This window comes from Anomaloglossus baeobatrachus, chromosome 4 (assembly GCF_048569485.1).
Source record: "Anomaloglossus baeobatrachus isolate aAnoBae1 chromosome 4, aAnoBae1.hap1, whole genome shotgun sequence".
Classification (NCBI taxonomy): domain Eukaryota; kingdom Metazoa; phylum Chordata; class Amphibia; order Anura; family Aromobatidae; genus Anomaloglossus; species Anomaloglossus baeobatrachus.
The window spans coordinates 454,873,412-454,884,370 of NC_134356.1; the positions used below are offsets into that span (position 1 = coordinate 454,873,412).

Below are 10,959 nucleotides of genomic sequence, written 5' to 3' on the forward strand. Positions count from 1 at the left end.
TCATGTATATACACAGTACAGCCATACACTGTATAACATACGGTACAGCCATACACAACCCCTCCACATACACAGGACAGCCCAAACATGTACAGTATACCCGTACACACAGCACAGGGTGTAGGCCACAATCCCCGGCCTGTGCTGCGGCTACCACCCGGCGTTACACTGCACAACCCGCCCGCACCTCACCGCCTCACGGAAGTAACAAACATTTCAACGAGAGGCCTTACACCGCGACACCTCGCACGACCAGCGGGCCTCCATGACACCCTCACCGGCACGGACAGCGCCTGTAATCTTCGCCAGGATAGGAAACTCCAGCCAATATCCAATGCCGCAACATCAGGAGGGTGTCAGGAAGCCTCCGCCGGGCCGGGTGAGGAGACTCTCGGGGTGCAGAGGACGGATGATTACAGATTGTGCGAGAGACAGAATCACATAGAAGACCCACCATGTTGGACCGAGCTGGTAGAAGAGGGCAAAGGATGCCGGGAGCGAGGCTATAAACAGGCGGAAGCGAGAATGCGGACGGCACTTACAGTGGCGGCCACTAGTGGCTTGGAGGAATAAGTGCAGCCGCTACTCATTCATCTGGCTGCTCTGAGAGGAAGCCGCAAAAGACTGTGTGTGTGTGTGTGTGTGTGTGTGTGTGTGTGTGTGTGTGTGTGTGTGTGTGTGTGTGTGTGTGTACACTGTGTACATCTATAAATGCATTACCTATTTTTATATATATATACAGCCAGTGGCGTAACTAGAGTTTGATGTGCCCTGGTGCAAAATTTAAACCGGGGCCCCCCTACACGTACCCCATGCCACTTGGGGTACGGGATAATGACACTGACACTCGGGGTACAGGAAAATGACACTGACACTTGGCTTTTACCTACAGCACCCAGGTTTCCCATGATCTGAAATCCCTCTATCAGCACCCTGCTTTCCCATGTTCTGATATCCATCTGGTCCTCGGCACCCAGCTTTCCCATGCTCTGCTATACATCTTTCCCTCAGCACCCAGCTTTCCCATATCAGAGCATGGGAAAGCTGGGTGCTGAGAGAAGATCTACAGCAGAGCATGGGAAAGCTGGGTGCTGAGGGAAAGAGCCTTTTTCCCTCAGCACAAAACATCCCCATCCCATGTTTGTATCTTTGTCCCTCCTCGTATATAGTTCTCCAAATACTATAATGGCCCCCACATAGCCTTCTATATAGTATAAAGGGTCCCACATAACCCTTCATATATTAGAATGCACCTCCACAGTCCTCCATGTATTCTAAACGCATTATCCATAGTTCTCCATGTATTCTAATTCACAATCAGGTGGAGCCGATCCAGTCCACTAGACGACGACCAGGGGAGGAGGAGTCAGACAGTGGGTAGTCAGTAAGTGGAAATGAGAGGAGATGGACGTAACCGCACTAAGGCCTAAAACACACTTCCGCAAAAAAAAACGTCCGTGTGACACGGTCTGTTTTTCGGGTCCGTTTTCCGTTTTTTTGGGGGCGTTTCTCCGGTACGTATGGCATCCGTGTGATGGCGTATGCGAGCTGTGTGTACGTGTAAAATGTCCGTGTTTGTTTGTAAAATGTCCGTGTATGTGTACGTGGAATGTCCGTGTGGAATGTGGAATGTCCGTTTGTGTGTTGCACAATGTCGTTGATACATGTCGGCTGACAGCAGACAGAATTGCGCGATGAGAATGAACTCGGGTGAACTTCACCCGACTTCATTGTCATGCTGCGGCTCTGTCTGTGTGCCGCGTACTGATTAGCGGTCACCTGTGAAGGATTCACCAGTGACCGCTAATCCCCCGAGTGACTGAAGTTAGCAGCCCTCTCTCATACTTACCGCTCCCCGATCACCAGCGCGGCGAGGAACAGCTGTGCAGAGAATACGCGGCAACAATTACTTTGAAAATGCCGGCCGCTCATTAAACAATCTCGTATTCCCTGCTTTCCCCACCCACAGACTATGATTGGTTGCAGTCAGACACGCCCCCCACGCTGAGTGACAGCTGTCTCACTGCACCCAATCACAGCAGCCAGTGGGCGTGTCTATACTGTGCAGTTAGATAAATAAATAAATAATTAAAAAAACCGGCATGCGGTCCCCCCCCATTTTAATACCAGCCAGATAAAGCCATACGGCTGAAGGCTGGTATTCTCAGGATGGGGAGCCCCACGTTATGGGGAGCCCCCCAGCCTAACAATATCAGTCAGCAGCCGCCCAGAATTGCCGCATACATTATATGCGACAGTTCTGGGACTGTACCCGGCTCTTCCCGATTTGCCCTGGTGTGTTGGCAAATTGGGGTAATAAGGAGTTTTTGGCAGCCCATAGCTGCCAAGAAGTCCTAGATTAATCATGTCAGGCGTCTCCCCGAAATACCTTCCATGATTAATCTGTAAGTGACAGTAAATAAACACACACAACTGAAAAAATCATTTATTAGAAATAAAAAACACAAACATATACCCTGGTTCACCACTTTAATAAGCCCGAAAAAGCCCTCCATGTCCGGCGTAATCCAGGATGCTTCAGCGTCGATTCCAGCTCTGCTGCATGGAGGTGACCGGAGCTGCAGAAGACACCGCCGCTCCTGTCACCTCCACGCAGGTAATGAAGGCAATAGCGCGACGGGACGTCGCTGCTACGTCACAGAAAATGGTGACGTAACAGCGATGTCGTTGTCGCTATGTGTGAACCCAGCTTAAAGGGGGCTTTACACGCTGCGATCTCGTTAATGTTTTATCGTCGGGGACACATCCGGCGTCATTAACGGTATCGCAGCGTGTAACACTTACCAGCGACCTTAAACGTCCTCCAAAGTGGTGAAAATAGTTCACCATGGAGAGGTCGTCCTAAAACTAAAAATTGTTAATGGTTGTTTAAAGATGTTGTTCCTCGTTCCTGCGGCAGCACACATCGCTGTGTGTGACACCGCAGGAGCGAGGAACCTCACCTTACCTGCGTCCCGCCCGCATTGAGGAAGGAAGGAGGTGGGCGGGATGTTCGTCCCGCTCATCTCCGCCCCTCCGCTTTGATTGACCGGCCGCTTAGTGACGTCGCCGTGCAGGTATGTGCGTGTGACGCTGCCGTAGCGATAATGTTCGCTGCGGCAGCGATTACACGATATCGCATGCACGACGGGGGCGGGTGCTTTTGCGTACAGTATCGTTAGCAATTGCTAGAAATATCGTAGCATGTAAAGCCCGCTTAAGGGGACCAGCGGTGAGAAACAGCCTTACTCGAGTACCAGCTTCCCAACGCCGTGGGTAAGACGTCCAGTTACACTGCAACCCCTTGTGCCGCCTGCCTTTCTTTCCGCACTCAAACACATCATCTATACTCTGGGGTCAGGCCCTACTTGCAGAAGGCCCAACATCTAGGCTGCCACCAACACCAGCCCCAGTAGTGAAAACTGTGCAGCGGCGGCTCCACCATTTAGCCGCAACCCGCAAGTGGTGTCACAACATAAACTTTTCTACTAATCCCCTGTATATAACCCCCTTCAAGCGATCCCCAGGGTCACGGAACCGGGCAACAGCCACCCCGTGAACTGTCCCAGCGTAACCAGGCCCGGGACTGAGTACCCCATAGCCCTGGGGTGAGTCACGGGAATATTTGTGTGACCAGACGAACCTTGTGATTGCCGATATTAGTCTGGAGAGGTATGATGCCGATAGGAGGATGGGGATCGCCTGTAGGAAATATAAAGGGCGGGAAAGGATGTTCATCTTGATTGTGTTGATCCGCCAAACCAGGAGAGGTGCAATGAATTCCACTTTCCCAAGTCAGCCTCTACAGCTTGAAAAGCTGGGAGAAAGTTTGAACTAAACAGGCCTGCCGGATCATCTGTCAATCGAATGCCCAGGTACGGTATGAATTTCCTGCACCAGCGGACGGGGAGGGATCCACGCAATTGGTCAACTAAAGTCGGGGGGAACGTAGTATTGAGGGCTTCTGACTTATGGGAGTTCATTTTAAAATTACTCAGAGTCCCAAATTTGTGAAGTTCCTGAATAATATTAGACAGACTAGTAAGCGATGACATTACGTATCAAAGTAAAATGTCCACAAAAAGGGCCAATTTATCCTCTCCATCCCCCACCAAAACCCCTCTGATGGAATAGTTTTTCCTTATCGTCGTCACCAAATGCTCCATAACCACAATGTACAGCAACGGCGAAAAGGTGCATTCCTGGTGTGTTCTGTATTTTATCTCAAACGACTGCGAGAGGCTCCCATGTACCTTGACCTGTGCTGTTGGGGATGAGTAAAGAGCTGCTATTCTATCGAGCATAGTCTCCCTAATACCCAACACTCCAAGAGCCTAAAACATAAACTCCCAGTGCACCCTGTCGAACGCTTTCTCAGCGTCGATCGACAGAATGCACATGGGTATCTGTCGCGGGCGGAGGAGGGGACGCTGCGCTCTCCCACTGCTCGGGTCCGGCTGCCGCTGCTGCTGCTCTGTGGCTCGAGCGATGGTCCGGATCCCGGGGACTCGAGTGGCGCTCCTCGCTCGTGAGTGAAAAGGGGTGGTTTGGTTTAGGGATATTGTCCGTGACGCCACCCACGGTTGTGGTAATTTTGGTGACACCACCGCTGCTCTGGACAGGGATCCCGGGAGCGGTGACAGGGAGCAGCTTTGTTGTTAATTCTCCCCTCCGTGGGTAGGGGGGTTGGTTGTCCCGGGGCCCGGTGATGGGGTAGGGATGGATGACAAACGGGTTGCGGGGCCTGATGAGGTGCAGGGTCGCGGGGGGCAGCGCTGTGCCGCACGGCATGGTGGTACTCACTCAGCCCAATGATGAGGACACAGTTCACGGTAAAACAAGCGGCTGGGTGGACGGGTCCCTCGGACGGCTGCGGTGCCATTGCCCCCGGCAGGTTAGCGGTGACTGTCTTTTCCCTGCACCTACGCTGTCTGTACGGTTCCAATGGGTTCCCACCGGTAACCCGCTCCCCGGTTTGGATGTGAGCCGGGGGAGCCCCTTTTGCCCGCAGGCGCTGGCCCTGAGAAACGGTTGCCTTGGCGGTGGCGGTGTCTCCCTCACTCGGTTGGACTGTTGCCTTCTGTCGGGACTTGACTGTTTGGAAACCCAGGAGGTCACCTTCACTAACGGATTCGGCAAATTCACGGCGACTCCTAGCCTTGCCGGGGTCCGAAAAGCCCCTGCCACTGGTGCTGGCTTCTCTTTGCGTACCGGTCTGGTACCGCCGGGCCACCACCCGTCCACGGTCCTTACGGTAGACTCCAATAAGCCACTCCTGCAGACGGTCACCACCGTCTGCCAACCTTGCTGTACCGCCCGGGCCACACACCCGGACGTTGTCAGTCAGTTGCTCCACTACTACACTTTCCTCCTTCCACTTTCACTGTCAAAACTAGACTGTCTGTTTTCCCGCCTCCAGGACTGTGAACTCCTCGGTGGGCGGGACCAACCACCTGGCCCACCCCCTGGTGTGATCATCAGCCCCTGGAGGAAGGCAACAAGGGTTTTTGTCTAACTTCGGTGTGCCTGCTGGGAGTGTGGGGTGTTGTGGTGTTATTCTCTGTGGCCCCTGGCTTGTCCAGGGCGCCACATTCCCCCTTAGTTAAATGCAGACCGTCCTCGGGCTGCCCGTCCACCACCGGTTTTATTTTTCTCTTTTAACTGAAAAAGATTAAAACATTAAACACAAGCATTACTTTTCAAACTTCCCACAACGGGAGACATATCAAACATTAAAACACTTTTAATAATAACAATGGAACGTGTCCTTCAGTCACCCACCCAAACAACCTGGCCCTGATGCTGCCCCTAAGAAGTGGGCAGCACCCCTTGACCCCAGTCCAGAAATAAGCTGCCCAGATAGTTAACGGGATGGGTGCTTCGCTGCCGTTGCGGCCGGGCGGACTGCCGGAGCCGTCGTCATCTCCGTCGCGGCCAGGCGGGCTGCCGGGGCCGTCGTCATCGGCGGTGCGGCTGGGATGGGAGCCGGGACCGGTGGCAGGGCGGTGACGATGGTAAGGCCTGGGCCCTCCCTCACAGACGCTGCAAGCTCCGCTACCGGTGACAGGGGTAACGAGTCGGTCGGGGCGTTGGCCTCGGGCACGGGCACCGAGGTTTCAGCAGTGCCGGACGGACGGGACATCTCGTGCAGCGGTGTTCCAGGAACCAAACACTGGCAGAGTCCTGGCGTCCCTGCTTCCACAGCCGCGGTTCACATGCGGCCGGACGCCATCCCGTCCCCCTTAGTCTCTTTTTAGCACTTCCTTCTTCAGGGGCGGGGCTCCACTTTCGCGCCTTTCTTGCCCGGGGAAGACGCTCGAGCGGGAATTCTTCGCGCCAAAGATGGCGGCTTCACAAATTTTCCGGCCGGACACCTCCGGCGGTCACACAAGGCGCACTTACACCAATCGGTAGAACGGTAGGATCCTGTTCGTGACGCCAAGTTGTCGCAGGCGGAGGAGGGGATGTTGCGCTCTCCCACTGCTCGGGTCCGGCTGCCGCTGCTGCTGCTCGGTGGCTCGAGCGATGGGCCGGATCCCGGGGACTCGAGCGGCGCTCCTCGCCCGTGAGTGAAAAGGGGTGGTTTGGTTTTAGGGATATTGTCCGTGACGCCACCCACAGTTGTGGTGATTTTGGTGACACCACCGCTGCTCTGGACGGGGATACCGGGAGCAGTGACAGGGAGCAGCTTTGTTGTTAATTCTCCCCTCCGTGGGTAGGGGGGTTGGTTGTCCCGGGGCCCGGTGATGGGGTAGGGATGGATGACAAACGGGTTGCGGGGCCTGATGAGGTGCAGGGTCGCGGGGGGGGCAGCGCTGTGCCGCACGGCACGGTGGTACTCACTCAGCCCAATGATGAGGACACAGTTCACGGTAAAACAAGCGGCTGGGTGGACAGGTCCCTCGGACGGCTGCGGTGTCGTTGCCCCCGGCAGGTTAGCGGTGACTGTCTTTTCCCTGCACCTACGCTGTCTGTATGGTTCCAATGGGTTCCCACCGGTAACCCGCTCCCCGGCTTGGATGTGAGGCGGGGGAGCCCCTTTTGCCCGCAGGCGCTGGTCCTGAGAAACGGTTGCCTTGGCGGTGGCGGTGTCTCCCTCACTCGGTTGGACTGTTGCCTTCTGTCGGGACTTGACTGTTTGGAAACCCAGGAGGTCCCCTTCACTAACGGATTCGGCAAATTCACGGCGACTCCTAGCCTTGCCGGGGTCCGAAAAGCCCCTGCCACTGGTGCTGGCTTCTCTTTGCGTACCGGTCCGGTACCGCCGGGCCACCACCCGTCCACGGTCCTTACGGTAGACTCCAATCAGCCACTCCTGCAGACGGTCACCACCATCTGCCAACCTTGCTGTACCGCCCGGGCCACACACCCGGACGTTGTCAGTCAGTTGCTCCACTACTACACTTTCCTCCTTCCACTTTCACTGTCAAAACTAGACTGTATGTTTTCCCACCTCCAGGACTGTGAACTCCTCGGTGGGCGGGACCAACCGCCTGGCCCATCCCCTGGTGTGATCATCAGCCCCTGGAGGAAGGCAACAAGGGTTTTTGTCTGACTTCGGTGTGCCTGCTGGGAGTGTGGGGTGTTATGGTGTTGTTCTCTGTGGCCCCTGGCTTGTCCAGGGCGCCACATATCCCCTTCCTTCTTGCCCTGTCTTATCAGGGAGATGGACCGGATGGTATTATCCCTGCCTTCGCGCTCCACCACAAACCCTACCTGGTCCTGGCTTATCAGTTGAGGTAGGAGTGACCGCAGCCTGTTAGATAGTAATTTGGCATACATCTTAATGTCGAAGTTGATGAGAAAAATTGGGCTGTAACTGCTGCAGAGGGAAGCGCCCTTCCCGGCCTTCGGTAAAACGTAATATGTGCCGCCAAAGCTTGCTTAGGGAAGGATCCTCCCCCTCACACAAAATTGCACACTGCCAGGAACATCAGGCCCAACTGATCTGCAAATGTTTTCAAGGAGCCCACTGTAGCCATCTCGCTCTGTGCTCTTCCCCATTGGGAGATCTTTCCAGACTGCGGTCAGCTCCTCTAGTATGAAATCATTCTCTATGTCTGCCGGGATCTCTGAGTTCAGCCGAGGAAGTTTGGTGGAGTTTAAATATTGCCCTATCCTTTCTTTGAACAGATGTTGGGGGAGATCGTGGAAATGCCCCTTGATATTATACAGTGACTGATAGAACTCCCTGAAACCCTGGAGATGCCCCCCGGTGCTATGTATTCTCTTCCCGCTCACATCTATGATGAAGTGAATGTAGCTTGCTGGTGGTCATTGGCGTAGGGCCCTAGCCAGCAACCTACCGCTCCTATTTCCCAAATGGTAAAGCCAACTCCTCATTTTTTCCCTTGCACATCTGGATTTTTGATCTAGGATGAATAACAGTTTCTGCCTGGCAGTAGAGAGCTGGGTAAAGACAGATGGGTCCTGAGAGGCCTTATGTCGCTGTTCCAGGGTGTGGATTTGGTTAGTAAGCTTTTTAATCTCCTTCGCCCTCTCCTTTTTGGGTTGTGACCTATGTTTGATAAGGGTACCTCTGAGCACGCATTTAATGGTTTCCCACTAAACGGCGGAGAGGACTGGTCCGACTCATAGTCCTAGATGAAGTTGGAAATTGTTTGGGTCAAGTCGTTAAGACAGGTGGGGTCTTGTAAAAGATTTTCATTTAGTCACCATGTGAACCCTGACCGTCAATTGGTATCCAGCTGGATTGAGAAATAGACGGGCGCGTAATCAGACCAGAGGATAAAACCTATTTCTGCAAATATACGAAAGTCCAATAGGATGTGTGAAATGAAGAAATAGTCTATTGTGCTATACACAGAGTGGACCACAGAATAAAAACGATAGTATCTGGTGTCTGGGTGAAGGACCCTCCATACATCCACTAGCTTCAGACCATGCAGCTTCCTCCTAACCCCCCTGGGTGGACGCAAGGGAGTAGAGTAGGAGAACCAACCTGATGAGACGTCCATAGATGGATTCATTTTTAGTTTGAAGTTGCCACCTAGTATCACAGGAAGGAGGCCAGCAAAGTCTTCCAGTACTCTCCGCACCAAACCATCGCTGATCCTTGTTGGGGAAATAAATTTAGCAATAATAAATTTGCAGGAGACCCAAGAGAATTTCAAAAAGATGTATCTGCCCATAGGGTCGATGAGAGAGTCGACGACCTCCAGGACAAAAGTCTTTTGGAAGGCCACCGACACCCCCCTCGACTTGGAGTTAGGATTCATGCTATGGTACCATGTGGGATAATACTGAGATAGGCAGTTCGGCGCTGAGTCACGTCTAAGGCTGCTTTACACGCTACGATATATCTAACAATATGTCATCGGGGTCACGTTGTTAGTGAAGCACATCCGGCCTCGTTTCACATATCGTAGCATGTAACACAAATGAGCGACTGTGAACAAGCAAAAATACTCACCTTATCGTGCTTGTTGACACGTCGCTCATTTTCAAAAAAATCGAACGTCCTTCTGTGCTCCGGTTGTTCATCGTTCCCGAGGCAGCACACATCACTCCGTGTGACACCCTGGGAACGATGAACTGCAGCTTACCTGTGGCCGCCGGCAATGCGGAAGGAAGAAGGTGGGCGGGATGTTATGTCCCGCTCATCTCCGCCCCTCCGCTTCTATTGGCCGGCCGCTGTGTGACGTCGCAGCGAGGTCGTTCAGGAGGTAAGTACGTGTGACGGGGGTTACAGAGTTTGTGCGACATGGGCAACAAATTGCCCGTATCGCACAAATGATGGGGGCGGGTGCGATCACAAATGCGAATGCACAATAAATTGATATGTGTAAAGCAGCCTTAGGCCTGCAACACACATCCATAGAAAACGTGCGTGTTTGGTCCGTTTCTGTATATACCAGAGACACGGCCAAACGTGTACCAATGTTATTTAATGTTTGAGGACACATGTGCGTTTTTCATTAAGGTCCGTGGGTCCGTGTGCGTGCTACGTTTGTGTCTCTGTTTTGCACGGAAGCACGTCCATTTTCAGCATGCAACACGCAGCACGGACCCAATGAAAGTCAATGGGTCTGTGCGCACGTCCGAGTGACACGGACGCATCTCTGGTTGTTCCCTGTACGTTTTGTGCTTTTTTCATGTGATGTCGGTCTTTTTTCTTTTTCTGTTTTGTTCTCTCCCTGAGTCCGTCGGTCGGTCTCTCTCTATGTCTGTGTGGCGCCCTGGACAAGCCAGGTCGTCACAGAACTACACCAACACACCCCACGCCCCGGTTAGGCACGCCAAAGCCAGACACAAAAATCCTTATTGCCTTCCTCCAGGGGTTGATGTCCACACCAGGGGGTGGGCCAGGCGGTTGGTCCCGCCCACCGAGGAGTTCACAGTCCTGGAGGCGGGAAAAGGAGGGAAGAGTTGAGAGTTGGAGTTTGAAGTGGAAGGAAGTGAAGTGGTAGTGGAGCAGACAGAAAGCGGTCCGGGTGTGTGGCCCGGACGACACAGCAAGGTTGGCAGACGGTGGTGACCGTCTGCAGGAGAGGCCGATTGGAGTGAGCCGTAAGGACCGTGGACGGGCGGTGGCCTGGCAGTACCGAACCGGTGAACAAAGATAAGACAGCACCATCCAGCAGGGCTTACGGACCCCGACAAGGCTAGGAGTCGCCGTTGAATTTGTCAACTCCGTTAGCGAAGGGAACCTCCTGGGTTTCCCAGCAGTCAAGTCCCGATAGAAGGCGACAGCTCAAACCATGAAGGGAAACACAGTCACCGCCAAGGCTAAAGTTCCCAGGGCCAGAGCCTGTGGGCAAAAGGGGCTCCTTCAGCACCCATCCAAGCTGGGGAGCGGGTTACCGGTGGGAACCCATTGGAACCATACACACTACACAGGTGCAGGGAAAGGCAGTCACCATCAACCTGCCGGGAGGAGAAACACCGCAGCCGTCTGTGGGACCCGTCCATCCAGCCGTTTGTTTTACCGGAGACTGT

General features: G+C 53.8%; 1 protein-coding gene across 1 annotated transcript in view; it reads right to left on the reverse strand.

The window, feature by feature from the left end:
• RPS17 (ribosomal protein S17) overlaps positions 1–522 on the reverse strand; it is a 45,720-nt gene extending 45,198 nt beyond the window's left edge. Inside the window, exon 1 of the mRNA XM_075342686.1 lies at positions 455–522. Coding sequence (XP_075198801.1) covers positions 455–457 — 3 coding nt within the window. The 5' untranslated portion in view covers positions 458–522. The remainder of the gene's footprint in view (positions 1–454) is intronic.
• Between the last annotated feature and the right edge of the window lie 10,437 nt (positions 523–10,959).